This window comes from Anser cygnoides, chromosome 4 (genome assembly GCF_040182565.1).
Source record: "Anser cygnoides isolate HZ-2024a breed goose chromosome 4, Taihu_goose_T2T_genome, whole genome shotgun sequence".
Taxonomy (NCBI): domain Eukaryota; kingdom Metazoa; phylum Chordata; class Aves; order Anseriformes; family Anatidae; genus Anser; species Anser cygnoides.
Window position 1 is genome coordinate 17,568,183 of NC_089876.1, and position 17,958 is coordinate 17,586,140.

The 17,958-nt window shown below is 33.7% G+C and overlaps 1 protein-coding gene across 10 annotated transcripts in view; it reads left to right on the forward strand.

The window, feature by feature from the left end:
* Positions 1–17,958, forward strand: part of SLIT2 (slit guidance ligand 2) — a 264,142-nt gene that overhangs the window by 151,866 nt on the left and 94,318 nt on the right. For all 10 annotated transcript variants that reach the window (XM_066995708.1, XM_066995705.1, XM_066995709.1 and 7 more), the window contains exons 5-7: positions 2,040–2,111; positions 11,958–12,029; positions 15,996–16,067. In XM_066995708.1, the coding sequence (XP_066851809.1) occupies positions 2,040–2,111; positions 11,958–12,029; positions 15,996–16,067 (216 nt within the window). The remainder of the gene's footprint in view (positions 1–2,039; positions 2,112–11,957; positions 12,030–15,995; positions 16,068–17,958) is intronic.

Below are 17,958 nucleotides of genomic sequence, written 5' to 3' on the forward strand. Positions count from 1 at the left end.
TAATACAAATCTGTATTGTTAACCACTTTATACACAATTTCTATATTGGTAAAATGTATTAGTCAATTAAAGAGAAGTGTAAATATAGATATTTGCTGTTTATATTTGTAATAGAATTTTTTGAAGGAAGTAGGTTGTTAAATCATGTTACCATAACAAATGCTGAAGGCTGCTCTTTCACTCATTGCCATTGAATTTATTGTCAGAGCAAGTGCAGTCATATCCTATTTTAAGCTTACTTAGGTGGCTTGAAAATTAAATCACAGCTCACAGATTCTCTTGTTTTTCACACACTTAATAATAGTTAAATTTGGTCTAGTTTTAAATATACTTTACAAGACATTGCAGTACAGTATTATATTGCACAAGGTATGAAAGATTCAGTAAATAGAACTGACAATGACTTGGATAAAATAAAATTGCTGTCAGTATAGGTAGAATTATTTTCAAAAGGATTATATTATATAAATTTTGCTAGAGTCAGGCAGTGTGGGGTTTTATAAAGTCCTCAAACTATTTTTTGAGTTCATAAATCTGAAAGAGATTGATTCCTAATAACTAGAAATCTGAGCTCATTCTAGATTATGTTTTAGGGAAAGAATATGTTAAAAGCTTGACTGTTTATGTATAATCAACTAATGATTCCTTCTTGTTCATTTCATTTCAGCTAGATGTCTTATTTCTATGCACTGTTTTGCAATGTTTCTCCTAAAAGCTCTCGTAGAAAAGGTCATCTAAAAGTTGTCTCTAGAAAACAAGACATGGAAAAACATTACCGTTAGGGATTGGAGTGCATGTATATTGTGCTTTGGAGTGCTTGGTGTGCTTGTGGAATGAAGCTCCTGCTTTGATTTTAGCAAAATGAAATCTATCCAGCCACAAGAAAAATGATCTGTGACCTGACTGAAAATCCTAGTGTAGATACAGCCTGTATGCATCAGATTTGTTTCAGAATTCTATTCAGATGCTCAAGCAAGCCTCTTCCATCTAATTTCTTGTGTTCTCCATATTTTCTATAGATATACACATCTCTGAAGGCCTCCAAAACTACATACAATGCTATATACAATTTATATAGCACTGACTACTTTAATCTATTGATCATCTCCTATTGCACTGAACTACTTCTTAGTGGGGTATAAGCACTTAGAGAAAAAGTGAAAAGCCCTGGATTCTACTTTCTTTTTTTATTTTTTTTTCTTTTGTTCCCTACTTTTTTTTTTCCATCTACTCTGTTTTTTGTTTGATTGTTTTGTTTTGTTTTGTTTTTTACTTCAGTTTTGTAGATTTTGTTTCTAATATGGAACTGATAAAGACAAAAATATTTCTAAAATTTGGAAAAAGGGTTGGATATATATACTGATGGCAAAAAATATATTAATGAACAAGAATTTTAATAAAATTTACATTTTGGTAAAGATACTTGTTTCAGATAGCCTGGTAAAGCTGGTTGCAGGGGTTTTTGTTTGTTTCTTTTGGGAGGTAGGGTTGGGAGAGCATCAAGGGTGCTCCTCTATCTGCTGCTAGATGTTTTTTAATGACTTCTTTTAAAATATATGGTGCTTGCCATTTTGTAACAAAATTCAAAAATATATTTATCTGAGACATTTAAACAGTTTGATAGCTGTTGTTTCTCAACAGCTTACTGCTACTTATTTTTGCATGTTTTCTTCCATGCATAAAACAGTATTAGATATTTCATGTCGTGTTTGGAATGGGATGAAAATTGAAATCAATCAGTTAAAAATGAAATCAGTTTGGTCTTCATTGTTAAATCATGTAATGCTTCTACTTCTCCTTTGGCATATTTACTGTTCCTTTGTAAGGAAGCTATCTACTGCAACAAAGATAAACAAATTTGAGTATTACTGCTGCTGCTTTTTCTTCAATTACAAATCAGTTAAAGTAATAAAATAAGCTTCATCAGAAGCATTGATGTAATGGCTGAAATTATTTTCCTACTTTGTTGTTGTTGTTACATACAGAAAAAATGTATATGGTGGATTTTAAGTTTCAGTTAATCTTTTTTTTTTTCTTAGTGATCTTAGTGAAAATCAGATTCAAGCCATACCAAGGAAGGCATTCCGTGGAGCAGTAGACATAAAAAATCTGTAAGTATTTTCCTCCTTCTCATATACATTCTGATTATAATGCTTTGTCAATACAGTGTCCTCTTGTTCTATCAGATATCTTTTTACTAAATACTTTTATAGCTGTTTAAGGAATCTCTGCATAAAACCAACAGTTATCACTTGTGTTGGCAAAATATTTTAATGCATCTTAAGCATACTAAAATTGCCTGATATGAAATCTTAAACATTGAAATGAAGTTGAATACAACAAGGCATTATAAGTATTTGCTTAACCTAACCTGAATTTCATATTTGAATGTCAGGTTAGTTTAAACATTTCATTGTTTCGAATGAAAAAAATTGTCCTGCCTCGGGTCTAGGAGTTTGCCTTTTGTTAGCTTGTGTAAAAGAAAGAAAAATCAAGCTATTATCTAGTTTTACTCACATATATTATTTTTTTTTTACTTGTGTAATTACTTTTCTTACACAGTTTTCTTTTGTGGCAAAGTAAGTGTTTTCTAAAAGCTATATACCAGCTTTCCTGGAGATACTGACCCTGAAGTTCATGGGCAAGTTCTGAAGTCTCAGGGCTTAAAAATGAGGAAATATGTTTCAAGAGTTTCAAGAAAAAAGAAAGCAGTGACTTTTTGACTTTGTGTTTAGAGTAGTGAGTCAGTTTAGTGGACTGAATGACCTGAAGACCGTGATGAACTTCCACAGTAGGAAACTTAAGGTCATCCACCCAAAAGCTATAACTGCAGCTGTAAGCTGGGGGCTCATGACTTGTAAGCAACCAACAGACACAGAGGACACACATTCTACTGGATTCAAGGAAGACTGTGGAGCTCCCAATGTGATGCAACTGTGAAAAAATATACTTGCTGTCCTATGTGACATCAATAAAAATAGGGAAGTATTAAGCCATTATATGAGGTTTTCGTGTAATTTCCTTTGAAATACTTTTTGCTAATTGCAGTTGTCAGGGTTATAGAAAGATTAACTTTTGTAGTTAAACTTTGAAAATGGAGTGCTCCATGATTATAACTACAAGATATTTTTAATTATTAAGATATTATAATGCAACTATAAAAATGTTGGTTTTTATTACTTTTTTTTTTTTTAATTTAAACACATTTGTAGTACTGTCTTTCCCTACAATAAAGTCATACCCCATCTCAATGGAAAATCTGTTATGTTCAAATCTATTATGCTTAAAAACACGTAAGCACAGTTCAGAGTAGTTTTGTTACTTTGTTTAAACGATATTTTAGGAGTTTCTATTCAGAACTGGTGCCATCATTATTCATGGTTTAAGAGAGGCTTGGCTACAAGGAGAAGCCTGCTTTTTTGTGTATGTTCTGTTATATTTGAAAATTGATACAGCTGAAGAAAGAAGCTTTGGTAGTAAAAATAAAAGCATCATTGCAAATTTTCTCATGGCAAGGCAGTATTTTAGAATGTAATAAGTATACTTATATATTCTGAGATAGCTCCAGTCAGAAACTGAGTTGGGATGCTAACCTTTGACTAAGATAATATTTAGATCTTGGTGTATATTGTCATGGTAAGGATCCTGAATTATGTCTAAAATGTGCATAAAACAGTAGATCTGCTCTTTAAAGCCTTTCTGTTTTGGAAGAGAATTCAAAAAAAACTCACATAAAGGCCATAGCATTGTCACAAAGTCCAAATCTGATATGTGGGATATAGTTTATTGTGACAGCAGGAAAGCTACAGGAATATCCTTTATAGGTGGTCCCAGAAAATAAATAAATAAATAAACAAACATATAATCTGAAATACTTATGATCAGTTGAAAGCTCTAAGAAACACATCTCTCTACATTCTTGGTCACACACCTTATGTTGTGTGAGGTATAGGTACATCAGAATGAAAAATGAGTTCCTGGGGTGAGCCATATGGAGTCTAGCACAGCATTTATGTAACTAGGTCACGTATTCAGAAAATGAATGGTATTTGTGCATTTCCACAAGCTTAGTCAAGAAAGAGAGAGATGTAAACCCTAGCCTAGGCTTTTACATTATACTTAGAGAAGGGTGATTGCAAGAATTGTACTATTTTTATTTCATTGTCCAAGAAAAGTAAGGAGACAATAGATGAATGATGGATGTAGAAAGCATCACTTTGCAAACAAAGAAAACCATGAAATGAAATAATATAGCATCTATGGAATTATTACTAAAGTCCTGGAACTACGTATCTATATTACTGAGAATAGTCATAAACAGAATTCAATATTTGTTCTAATTTAACTGTTTCTTCTGTAATTGCCTAGTAGTTAAGCATACTGTTAAAGATATTAACCGAACTTGTGGAAGAGAGGTGGAAATAAAAGGAGCAAAGAAACCTGCATTAGAACACTTTGTAAATTCAAGTTTTGCTTTGTCTAACATTAGATTAATTAGAATATAAATTGAAGGGGCTTTTTTTTTTTTAATGCAATTCATGATAAACATACCAAACTAATTCTAGTAAGCAATTTCAAAGGCAGTTAAATTTCACAGAAATTGAAATGGTTATATATTTTATTTTGCTGAATGGAGACTCAGCTTTCTTTCACTCCCCCTAAATATTTCCCCACCTGTTGGAACATTTTGGAAAAGATTCTGTGGTTACCAAAGAACATTGTTCTAGTCTTCACAGAACAAAAGGAATTAGATGTTAACTCAGATTATCTGAAGGAAATTGATTCCTTTAAAGTTGATGATACCACAAGGATCTTTTGATTTCCTGCTAATATGTTCGTTCTAGAGTCCTCTTGATGATTCTCAGAAGAAGCTGTCCAGTTCCTATGAAATGTGTTCATATTTCCTTTATGGGCATCTTCTTAATATTTACAGGGTGGATTCTGTAGAAGATAAACAAATTGAGAAAGTCATTCTGAGGAATTACAGCCACAGTAACATGCCCCACCATCATAGTTAAGAACAGCAACAACAATAAAGTCAGTCCCCACAAACATACTAACTGTACCCTCCCATTATGCACTTATAGGCAGATCCCATCCTCCCTCACCTTGCCTTTGCCCTTTCTTATTAAGGCTGAACAAGTACAGCTCTTGCAGACTCTCCTCAGACATCACCTGCTTCATCTTGGTGGCCCTGGTTAGACTCACCCCAGCATGTCAGTGTCCATCTTCTGCTGGGGAGGCTGAAGCTGAGACCAGACACAGTACTCAGGTGTGATCTCCCAAATGCCAAACAGATAGGGATCACTTCCCTCATCACCCTGACTTCACTCTCACAGCTGCAGCCCCATTGTTGCTAATGAGTCAAGTTCTTCAAAAAACATGCCAAAAAAATGAGGGAACCTTAGTTTCTACAGTCTTCTCTGACTCAAAACACAGTATCCAGTACGGATAGTTCAAATTCTAAAAGTATAATTCAAAAAGCTGCTCCTGACTTGGTGCTTCTTTTGGGAGAGAAACTTGCATCAGGAAGTTAGGTTCTTCAGAGAATGCAGTGGAACTTTCTGTGTTTGTTTCTTTGTTTGTTTTAATATATTGAAATTATCATATATATTAGAAATTAAATACATGTTTTTAATGTACATGTTAATGATGAAGGTGATACAGTGCTTATGGGAGAATTGTGATAGTAAATATATGCAACATCAAAATAATACCAAGAACAGGCAACACTTTAATCATATCTCCATTCCAGTATTTTGTGTCCTGTTTTTCTTGTCCCAGTCTAGTCTTATTTTAGACTACTCTGTTCTTCAATGTCTTTGCATCCATTTGGTTTCATTTTTTTTCCCAGCAAGTGGGGACAGTGGTGTCCTCTTGCGAATTTTTGTTTCAGCAAAGGCTGCTAAAGAGGGATTGTGTTCTTCTACCCCCTGTAGCAGAGCATAAAGAAAGAGCTTATGGGGACAGTGGCTCCTGGGTCAGAAAAATAAGGGGAAGTGGACAGTCATGATGTAGGTAATGATGGTGGTGGATCATAGGGATGCTGTTGGATACTATAGCTGTCACCACAAGGATAAAGGTTGCAAGGATAAAGCTACACATGTAGAATTAACTGGGAAAATTAGTAAGGAGACAGACATTAGCATCTACTCAAAGTCCTTCAAATTACTCTAATCTTTGTCTAAAATCTTCAATAATATTATGATACTTGCTGTTTCTCCAAGGCCTTTTTGGGCCTATTGTGAAATATTTAAAGTTAGCCTTGTCACTAAAGACATAACTGAATTTTGTAATTATCTTGTCTGGCAATGACTAGACTTCTTGAAGTTGTTTTATTAGCAGTTGAAAGCCAGAGAGTACTGCTGAAGGTGTTCTCTTACTGATTTCTTCTTAGATTATGCACAAATTTCCACTGCAACTGGAAGTATATGTCTGCTCATCTGCACAAGTGCTCATCCATACCCACTGCTTGTCTAAAAAATGCTTTAATAATTTAGAATTGACATATTTCTCACCCCTATTACTAGTGGGAAACTTAATTCAATTACTTGTCTGTACAGCTACCCATATTTCAGGTACACATCAAGAAATATTTTCACTGGATATTAGTATATTCAGTGCATATTTAAGATTTTTGGTAAACTCAAAAAAAAATTCTCTGCAGGACTAGCAGAAAGCATAGGTAAACTTTTCCAGTGATGCCTAAAACTGTTGTTGCCAAATAGATCAGAGACTTTATAACCTTTAGGCAAAAATGTTTTCTTTCTGACTGTTTCAATAAAAGATCATTTCAATACAGGAGCCGAATGCTATTATTAAAGCTATTATTTTCACTGAAGACTGCTTTACCTAAAATTTAGCCTGCTGAAAAAAGTTTACTTTAAGTCACAAACAAATCACTTATGAACTGTTAATTGTATTTTTAAATCAGACTTTGAAGATGAGTTTCAAATCAGAATTCTCTGAAAGTGTATTGAAAACTTTCTTGCAAGTCTTCTTTTAACACTTGAACCACCAATGAAAAGTCTGAAGTGGATAAAATCTAAAAATCTATCCAAAATTGGTATTTATTTGCATAACAGTACATAGGTGAATAAAACAAACCTGAGAATAATGCAAATTCTGTTTGAGGATTTGAATCTTAGAGAAAATTAGTTTGTGCTTCTATTGACCTTCTAAGATGCACGCAGAACTTAGCTGAACTCTCGGGAGCCTTTAGGCCTTTACACATCTGCACTGCTTTGGAAAGTGAGACTGCCTTTGCTTTACTAAACAGCATGATATATTCATGCTGAGAGGAGACTTGCAAGGACATTTTATTTTATTTTATTTTATTTTTTATGTAGAGTAACTAACTAGAAATAGCTCTACAGGTAAAGATTTTATAATTAATATTTAAATAAATCGTTCTAACAACTTACATGGGATATGTGCTTACCCTGTCTTCCACACTAGAATAGGAACCTATTTGCTCCCCCATTTGTAACAGTCTTGAGGCTGTTTGCCATCTAACTGGCTTAATTAAATAATTTCTGTGAAGTCATTCTTATGTCGTAATGTCTTCACATTACATTAATTACAGATGGTTAATTATGTGTTTTTGCTACTTTTCAAGCAATTCTTCTATTTCTTCTTTATATCATTATTATGTTATTTTATTTTTCATTTTCCTCCTGGAGGGTACTTGTAGATTTAGATAAACGAAGTGCTCAATAATTTTGAGAGGATGGAGCTATAAATCTTTTCTCCTTTTTCTTATAGTTTATTCAGTATGTATGCCTAATTTAAAGGTTTTTTTGTAAGCCTTGCTTATTAATTTTGGGTTAAAAGAGAAAGACTAATCATTTGCTATATAATGTGTATTAGAAAAATATTATGCATTCAAAATGTTTTACAGGAAATATTAGGAAAGAACAAAATGAACTACATTAGCAAGTGCATGTAGATAAAAATACTTTACCTCTGAACAAAAGAATAATAGAAATAAACAGACACAGAGTACAAACAGTTCTCTGAAGTTTGATAAAAACCTAGAATAAATTTTTGCACAATTATGTTAGATCTTTTTCAGCTAATGCCTCTGAAATTATTGATCCCTCTTGAAAGTGAAATTGAGAGGGGAATTGAGAAATAGGAAAGCATAACTCAGTTCTGTTGTAAAAAATACAGGGATACATTAAAATAGTGACTGTCTCCAAAAATTCTATTGGAATGATAAATATTGTGCACTCTGTTCTTTTCCCAAGGAAACAAAAAAAAAAATAATTATATGAAATACAGCATACAGTGTGCTAAAACTAGAAACTTTTTCTAAATGTTTACTGGTGAGGAAGACACAGCAGGGATCTAGAAAAGTTTCTGACTTTTGCTGATGTCTTCTTAAAAATGTTTACCATTAAGTTGATCCATTAGTAGAATATAATCATTTGTGAGCAAAAAAGAAGCTAAATCTGCATGGTGCCTTTCTTGTCTTGGACCACAGAGTGTCCTCAAATGCTGAAGAGCAGGAGAGTAAAGTAGACATAGACTGAAACTGTTGTAACTTTCAACTCAGCCTCTAAGAATAAGGAAAAATGTTTTCTCTGTCAGTCAGATACAAATTATTATTTTTTTTTCTGTATGAGAATAGAAGTTTTCAAATGTATGCTACATATTCTGTTAGTCATGAACTACTCTTCTTGTGACATAAGGGTTTTTTTTTTAATTATTATTATTTATTTGTCATCTGGTAGACAACATACGCCAAAAATGAAAAAAAATACGTTAGCACTGTGTTTCTATAGTGCAAGATGTATCAGCAAAACCAATAATTAAACAACGTTTTAAGAAACACATTTTCTTATCAGTTTAATGGTCTTCGCTACCCATGAACAGTAACATTTTAAATAACTGTAGATAGTAAGTATATGAAATACATGGGTAATGCTGAAGGTGCAAAAAATAATTAATTCTCTGTGACATCTGAAATATTTTGAATATAACAGCTTGGCATTTTATGAGCTTTCCAGGAACCACATTGCCCAACATAATTAGCTGCTTTGTGGAAAGTTGGAGGGAGAAAAGTAAAGGAACAGAGCAACTTTTCAAAGAGATGGAGTGGTCCCACATAGAAAAGACCCATCATAGAGATGGTGGGGGAAAAAGACCATGAAGAGATACTGGGGAGTGGGGTAGGATGAGGATGGGCCAGAGGTGCTGGTCCATGTCTGATCAGCTTCTGTTTTTCAGGGCATTTCTATCATGTGAAAAGAACAAAATAAATTCTCATGGAAAAAATAATGAAAAACAAAAAACCACGCTCTAAAATTAAGTTAGTATTATTTGTATAGTCAATAACTTAGTGGTGAGAAAAGCTTTTTCATAGCGCGTAGCATTATTTTAATATATGGTTTTGAAAGTCACCATGCTAAAAATAAATGATAAAACAGCTTAAAATTGGAGACATATGTACTTTTTTGCTCTCTTGCTTATGTCTGAAGCCACAACGCTCACACATTTTGCTCTCAGGAGACAGCCTTACCCCAAAAATTGACTGCTTCAGTATGTCCATTAGAGAGAAATTATACGTTAATGATACACTGATTATGAAATATTATCTAACTTTTTGTTTGCATTATATATGCAGTGAATATCTTTACCTTAACAAATACCATTTACCATTTATTAACATACCATTCAAGCCAGGCACACAGTCTTCAAAGTCAAAGCTACCTTTCATAGCTTAAAAAAATGTTATGACAACTGTTCATAGTATTTTTTTTTTAATACATATCATGGTCATAACTGGTGGAAGATCATCTAAAACATGAAAAAAAATAGTATTTTTCCATGATAATTAGGAAACACAGGAAATATTTGTCCTCCCCCATCCATAAAACTCCCTTCCCCCCAAACCTAAACCAATTCAGTGCAAACAAAGTAATCTTTCTGGTAAGAAAATTTAAATGAAAACAACTCACCATTCACTAAGATAGTGGTAATGGTGATTCACTAAAGGAAGATGTCCAAAAGTTTCCAGGTGCACCACAACTGCTGCCAGTCTAGTGGAAGAAATCTGCCTTTCAGTTTGTGTAGGACAAGATTTGCTCAAGTGCTTACTCTACTGTTAAAAGATTTTCCTTTGTGTATAATATGGATGATTTAGAAGAAGCTGTGTCAGCACTGATTTATACATTGACAGCTAAGGATAATAAGATATGGGCAAACATACAGCTCACCCTTTTACAGATTAACCTGCAGACTGCATTAGGCAAATTCGATGGCATTAAAAGATTTTTCCAATTTGTCTGGAAACAATTTCTCTTTTGTATTGTGTCAAGGGTAACATTTCATGCCATTGTACTAATTTAAATAGCTTTGATAAATTGTTCAAGAGGTTAAAGAACTGTACTGTGTATATATTTTACCTCTTTAAAATAAAAAGGCTATTAACTTAATTGTTAAATGAAATTAATTAGTAAAAATGAAAAGAGCCTGAGCAAGTAAGCTTAAATATTCCAACACTGCAGCACTGGTGCTGTAACATTGCGCCAAAATGATTAAAGATCATATTCAGGAAATTATAGTTTGCATTTCAGTATAGCTTTCAGTACAAAGAAACACAGATACCGCTATAGTTATGATAATATTTTATTCCTACATAGTAGTAATTCAGATGAAAAATATGGATGAAACTAGAAGAACTTTATAAAAGTTGGTACTTCACACTCAACAGTGGGTGTGATGATTTATTAATAAAGTAAAAGGTTATCAGAGATTCAGAAGAATCACAGAAAATGCTTTAGTAAAAGCCTCATTAGCCCTGGTAGCTAATATATAATTGCAGACAGAGAGGGCAGAGTTCATTTGTATTTTGTTCATTTTCTTAGCATTGTTCACACACATTTACTCATACATCTTATCTGATACTGACAAGTGTTGGGCTTGAAGATCTGGTTGTTTAAAGTGAGATTGTATTTTCTTGCAAGTTGTGCCTCAAAATGCATATTTATATGAATTATATTTATAGACAATATTTATAGAAGAAGCTTATAACCAGGGAAATCGGGATTTTGTATTTGCATAGTGGTTAATTTCAGCAGACTTTTTAAAATTGAGCGATATGTGCTGTATCAATGTTATGAATTGAAAAAGTAATAGTATTCTTCAGAGAAATGAATGTAAATTTTTCATAACTTAATACTTAAAGATTAATAATGTATGGGATGGATTGCTGAGTTTTACGTCCAGAATTCAAGTGCTCTGTGGCAACATCCTATCTGCATACAATTGCGGAGAGAACAAACTATGCAGGAAATCACACACTGAAGCTTCCAGCAGAAATGCTAGTTTCATTTGGGGCAGAGTTAAAGGATATAGTTAACTGGGTATGTAAATACCTTGAACACCAATATTTCTACATTGGGAAATATTCTAGAAGGCAATTATCTTAAACCCCCATCCTCAGCCCTGCACCTCCCATCTGGGGCAGATGCACCCCTGAAAGTGGTCCCTCGCTCGCTCCTGCCAGGGCGCAGGGAATTAACATGCAGCTGGGCTGCTCTGATAAATGGATTCTGTTAGGTCACCGAGGGGATGCGTGTGACATTAAGTGATTTACCGTCCTTTACCTTAATGAAATTGTTTCAGCAAGATGACGCTGAGAGCTTTTAATGGATAGCTTTTCTTGATGTAATGAAATTGCATTCCTTTGGCATTTAATATAAGGTGCAGTTATTATTTACTGGAGCTCTCCTGGAGCTGCTGTTTTGCGCAGACAGTTCAGAACAAAAAGAGATTTCTGTGGCAGCATCCAGGCCGGCATGGTGTATGACAGTCTTAAGCATACGAGTGTATTTGCGAGAGCATTTCAGCTAATGTGGCCTGGCCATGCAGACCCTTCAGGAGGCTTGCTTCACACACTGCACTGCCAGCGCTCATCTCTTTTACAAATACCTTCCTAATCTGTTTAACAGGCAACTGGATTACAACCAGATCAGCTGTATTGAAGATGGGGCATTTAGGGCTCTACGCGACCTGGAAGTGCTGTAAGTATTTCTTGTATCTCTGACTTTTAGCAAGAGCTTGATATCTGGGGAGTACTAATGCAAAAGCTTATCTGTGAGCTGCAGCCTGGTGTCAGAATGGTCTAGTGAAAAGATGTCTTAAAATAATCCACTGCGATGTGCTATAAAATGGTAAAATTATCTGGGGAGACTGAGATGCTCCTTTACTCTGCAAGACAACCATACCACCCAATTTAAAGAAAAAAAAAAAAAAAAAAAGGTAGATGGTAGATACTGTAAGAAAAGAATATATTTTCTATTAAAATGGGGAGGGAAGCATTAATGAATCCAATTATTTTTGTAAATGATACATCACTATAGAAGTGCTGAACATTTTCAGGATTGCCTTTGTTGTACAGTCTGACATCAGTTTGATCTTTCAGCCTCTCTACTTAAGGAACAATATACTAAATGTATCTGACAATTTAGATGTTTTCAAAGAGGCACTTTCCTAGCAAAACACTGTTGTTATGTGGTGAGATGTTTAGCCTGTCCATGTTAAATGGATATTTTTATTTTAATTTTTCTGGGTATGTGTATAAAACATATACAGAAAATATCTTTTTATGTCATTGAAGGTTTGTAGGTAATAACAACAAAATACTCTTTTGCATACTTTTTTCTTACTGTCTTAAAGTTGCCCTCAGTGAGGTTAAAGGTAACAAAATTATCATCAGTGACCCCTGACCTGAAAACAGTGACTGTAATGAGCAAAGTGTCTCCGTTCCCAAAGAATTTGAGACACAGCACACATTCCTGAAATATTTTCTCAGACAGTCAAAATGTCACATTTTTTTCTGTGCTTTTTTTATTAAGGGAACTGAAAGACTTTGTGAATCAGTGAGTTACTTCATGTTAGTTTGAATCACGGTTGGTAAATCTCACCTTGAGGTGGGAGGAAGCTTCTTTTTTTTCTTCTGAGATTCTGAAGTAAAAAACCTTTACTGACAGATAGCCTCTATATGTCCAAGAAACTAAGAATGTGTAAGCTACTGCAGTAAAGTTTTATTTTAATATGCAATAGTTGATCTTACTTATGAGTGAATGGTTCTGACGGCTGATTTTATTTTATTTTTTTTTACAGTATAACAACAGAAAATAAACCTATTGTAACTTTAAGGTATAAAATAATGTACTGTAGGTTCAATACTAAGTCTAATTGTGAACTTGATAAGTTGTTAATTTTCTATCAGTAAATCTGATGTTCTGTGAGATTTTTATTTCTGTATCTCATATTTTTTCCAATGGTGACTTAATCTGGTTATCATGTGTTTTAATATGAGCCTTTGCATCTGGAAGTGTTAAATGTTTATGTGCGTGTGTGTATATAATTGAATATTTGTAGTTTTTAAAGCTCATGATTTTTAGTAGTCTAAAAAGGTCATCCTTGCCAGTAGAAGTTAATGGTAGGAAATTCACTTTGTTTTCAATGAATGCAAAAGGGAACAGAACTCTATTAAAATAATCATCTGCTTACAAAGTAGGTAGTTAGAATTTTGTGAATACACCTTAACTATTAGTATTATTCAAATATACAACTACATGTTCACTATCCTGACTTATGTTGTGTGATAAGCAATGACAGTTTAGAAAATAAATTTAAAAAAGAGATATTTTGAACATTTACTGAAAAGTATGCATCTAATGTGACTTCTTTTCCAATAAAGCATTAAAGATATGTAAATCACACTATAATATATATACAGTGAATAGTATATAAGACCAGGTATTTTGTTTCCATTTGGAGTTAATTATTCTAAGCACAGAATTTGTATATTACTTCAAATTATAAGTATATGCTGAAACTTTTAAATAATTTTTAAAGTTACTTGGCCTGAAACACTCTTTAGTCACAATTTGAATTTTTTGCCAAAGTAACAGGTCTTATAAATTGGTTAGACAACTGCAGAATCTTGGAGGCTATTAATGTTAAAGATACAAAATCAACATGAAATCTGGAAAGACGGAAGCAAGTTTAGATATAAACCTGCTCACTTGTTAATTTGCTAGCAGATTTCTGTGAAATTTTATTTTTCGTTTTTGCTCTTTCTTTATCTAAGAGAAAATCAGCCATACTGGGGAAACATTGACTATGAGAAAATATATTGTGCTGCCATATTAAAATTATAAAGTATCTAAGAAATTCAAGAAATGTCTTTCTGTCATCACACTTTTTGCAATAGTGTGTAACAGTTTTAGATAAAAGTATGGAGCAATTTTTTTTTTTAATTGATTTTCGATTTGCAATGAAATCAATCATTTTGGATTACAGTAGTTATAAAAATGGTTTAATTTCTTATGTATCCCTTACATCAACTCTGATGTCTTTCTGTGCCTTGCAAAAAGATAAATTAATAGCCCTTGTATACACAACAGCAAGTCAAACACGAAACATCTGAAATTTAAAATTAAAACCCTTTGTAGACGTACATTCTTTAACCAGTTAACAGCTATGGAAATATGTAGTTGTTTCCATTCCCTTCATTGAAAAAAGATGATTTGAAAACCTTTTAAGAAGTCATACAGGAAGATGTATTGGAGCTGTCATTTAGCATGTGGACACTAATAAAATCCTGGAAAAGTCTACTGGCTGTCATTTGTTCACTAAGACACCTTTTGCAGATATACCCACTTCCCACTTGGCCTTTTTTTTTTTTTAATTCAATTTTGAAAAAAAAAAAATCCTCCCCACTTTTTATTTACTTACTTACTTATTTATTTATTTATTTTCATTGATTAATCTCCTCTTTGTTTATGTAGTCCTGAGGGCACATAGGGGAGATGCCGTATGCATAGTGAAGAAAACATTTAGGTTGTTGAATGAGTAAGCACACAAAGGTAAAATGCAGCACATTGCACCAGTAATTAATTGCTTGCTTAATATGGATGCATATAGCTTGATGCTGTTCAGTGTGCTGTGAATTTACCTTTCTGTGTTTCGGGATCACAGGGTACTTAAAATTTACTCCGAACATGCACAAATTACACTCCTTATTTTGTTTGTTTGTTTTTAATAATTCTTGTTTCAAAAAGGAAAAAAATTAAAAGATTTGGGTACTGCAAATTATTATTTATTATTCTCATAATTGTGTTTACAACTGTACAGCACATTCTCCATTGTATTCAAGTGAGTAATCTCTAAGCTGAAACTGTAAATTCTGTCACTTGTTTCCTTGTTCTGGAGTAAGCTTGTTTGCATTTTATTTGCAGCCTAAAGACAATAGTTAACTGCAGGATCGTTCATGGAGTTCCCTTATCTTTACAAACTACACTTACTGTGTGTGACAGTTCTGTGCTAGCCAACAATTGGCTAAGATTTATTCCTAGTTTTTGTCTAAAGTTCTGGGCACCTTGTCTAAAATGTAAATTATCTTCTAGAGAACTAACGTTCCTGCCTCCTTCCATTGTGTAGCAGAAGGTCACCTATTGTTCATGCAGCTCTGGATCATCTGCAGCAACACTGTTCCATATAAAAATTGACTGCAGTTCAGAGTTGAACTTTTCAGAAGATTCTTGAAATAAATAAAAAAAAAAATAGGCAGATCTTGAACTCTCAGAAGCTAGAAAGGGAGACCAGAGTCCTAAAAACAAGGACTTTTCTCCAAAAATACTCTGGAACTCTTCTTTATGTCAGGATGGCAGTCTTAGCTTTAATGCAATAGACGCTCTCAACAGTGGCAGAAGCTCTGTTTCTGTCCTCTTGAGTTGATCATAGGTTACTGGGGTCTCTGTTTACTTAGGGTTATTAATGGAACAGTCAAATCACAGTGTTTTAACAGGGATTGAAAAGGGAGCCAAAGCGGACCTCGAAGCATGGGCTTATTTCCCCAGTAGCCATGTCTAAAAGCAGTACACCTTGTTCTTCATTAACTATGCCTTGTAAAAAAGCGTAGTCAGTGTGACATAAATAAGTGTAACATGTTAACATGCTTCTTCTTGACTTCACAGCACTCTCAACAATAACAACATCACCCGGCTGTCAGTTGCAAGTTTCAATCATATGCCCAAACTCAGAACTTTGTAAGTAGTCCTGTGGAAGCTGGCTGCCATCATTATCAACCCAGTGTGTTCAGTATACCATTTTTTCCTCTATCAAGTTTTGTCAGTGGCCTATAAATACATATTCAGGAAGAGAAGGCATACTCTCAGTCAAAAAATATATTGAGGTTGGTGAGTGTGAACTTTGTGTGTGTATGCCAAAAAATCCTAAAAGGTAAAACTAACAAGTGGCCCTAAAGCTAATACCTGGAACTCAGGAGATAGAGAAGCATTTATATCCTTTTCACTGCATTTCTTTAGGATATGGGGTGATGGGAATGTTTTCATTGCCTTTTCCCAACTGGGTTTTCCATAGTGCTGCATTTGTTCACTGAAAAGCTTCACGTTCTTACAAAAAAAAAAAGGTGGGGGCAGGGGAGATTCTCTTTTATATTTTACAGCTGCATAGAGTAAGAAATTGATGTTTTTTGAAAGTCAAAAATTTGTTTTACTTTGAGCTATTGAATGGGTCACATTTCATTTAGGAACATGGAAGAATCTTTGATTGGCTGTCAGATGTGATAAATGGGAAATCTTTATGCTTTTATTACTGTACTGCTAGCAGACCTAATTAAGCTAAACTGGCTCTCCAACATTCTTTGTAACATAAAATTATAGGATCATCCGGTAGTGCTATTATAATTAAAGTTGTGTCAGCATTTACAATAAGACCCCCCATTTTTAGAGGTTATCACTTTCGCAGGATACTTCAGTCTTCTAAAACAAAACAGTGAAAAAAGTGTACATGCAAGCGATACAATTTGGTGTTATTTATTTTGTTTATACTGAACTAAGAATAAATGTACACTGTGTTAATCAACAAAAACAGACTGTCAAGGTTTAGTTCTGACACACTATCAAACAGACTTTCCACTGAAGTGGGAATCAGAAATGAATGGGATGTTCCTATCACAGCTCAAGAGTAGCTTTTGCTGTTCAAGAATTAATTTTGCGAAGAGCCTGTCCATTTTCTTTTATGCATGTTTTATTGCACAAATGTTTTAAATCAGTAGTGCTATTGAATTAAGTTAACATCTGTAACTGAAAAAAATGCAGTCAGGTGAGTAGTTCTTTTGACTTCATAACAGACTTGTAACTATTCTTGTTTGGATTATTCCAAGAGCTCTTGAATTGTGCTCAGCATGGGCTTTTGGTGGCCTTAGTTATATTTTGAGAATAGAATTTCATTCAATTCTTTTGTGTCTGAGACTTGAAAACTTGAATATCCATCTGTTCCTCTTTCAAACTTTGAAATCCAGTTTATATTCTGAACTCCAGATTACAGTGAATCAAATTAGCTAGTTTTGTTACCATTTACACTTTTTTGTGGGTTATTTTATCTTTTGAAAATTTATTTTAGAAGCAAAAAAAAAACAGGCACACAGAGTCCTAGATTATAGCTGTAATCTCCCATTTGCAGTCCGAATATGCTTTTATAACTGTATTGATTTCAGCAGCATTAGTTCAGATTTGCAATGGTGTTCTTGCCTACAGCTGGCCACAGATTGTACTGAAAATCAGTGCAGGAAAAGGCAAAAAGGCATTGCCTTTAATTTCTAGTCATTTGTGGGAAGAAAACAAAAACAAAACCAACAACAACAAAAAACACACTGAGTTAAAGTCTTTTGGTTTTGTTGGTTTGTAACACAATTCATGTTGCTTTAAGGACTTTTTATGGACTAATTAGACTTCTTGTTTAAATTCTCATTTTCGTGCACTTTCTTTCCAGTGATTTAGTTAGGATTGAGCACATCATCTAAAAAGGACCAAAATGATATTATTCTGGTATGGATGGTTCCGAGTAAGGATTTGATTTATAACTGTGGATGTCCTTTTCTGTAGTTGAGAAAAATGCAAGAGCCAGGGAAAAGTT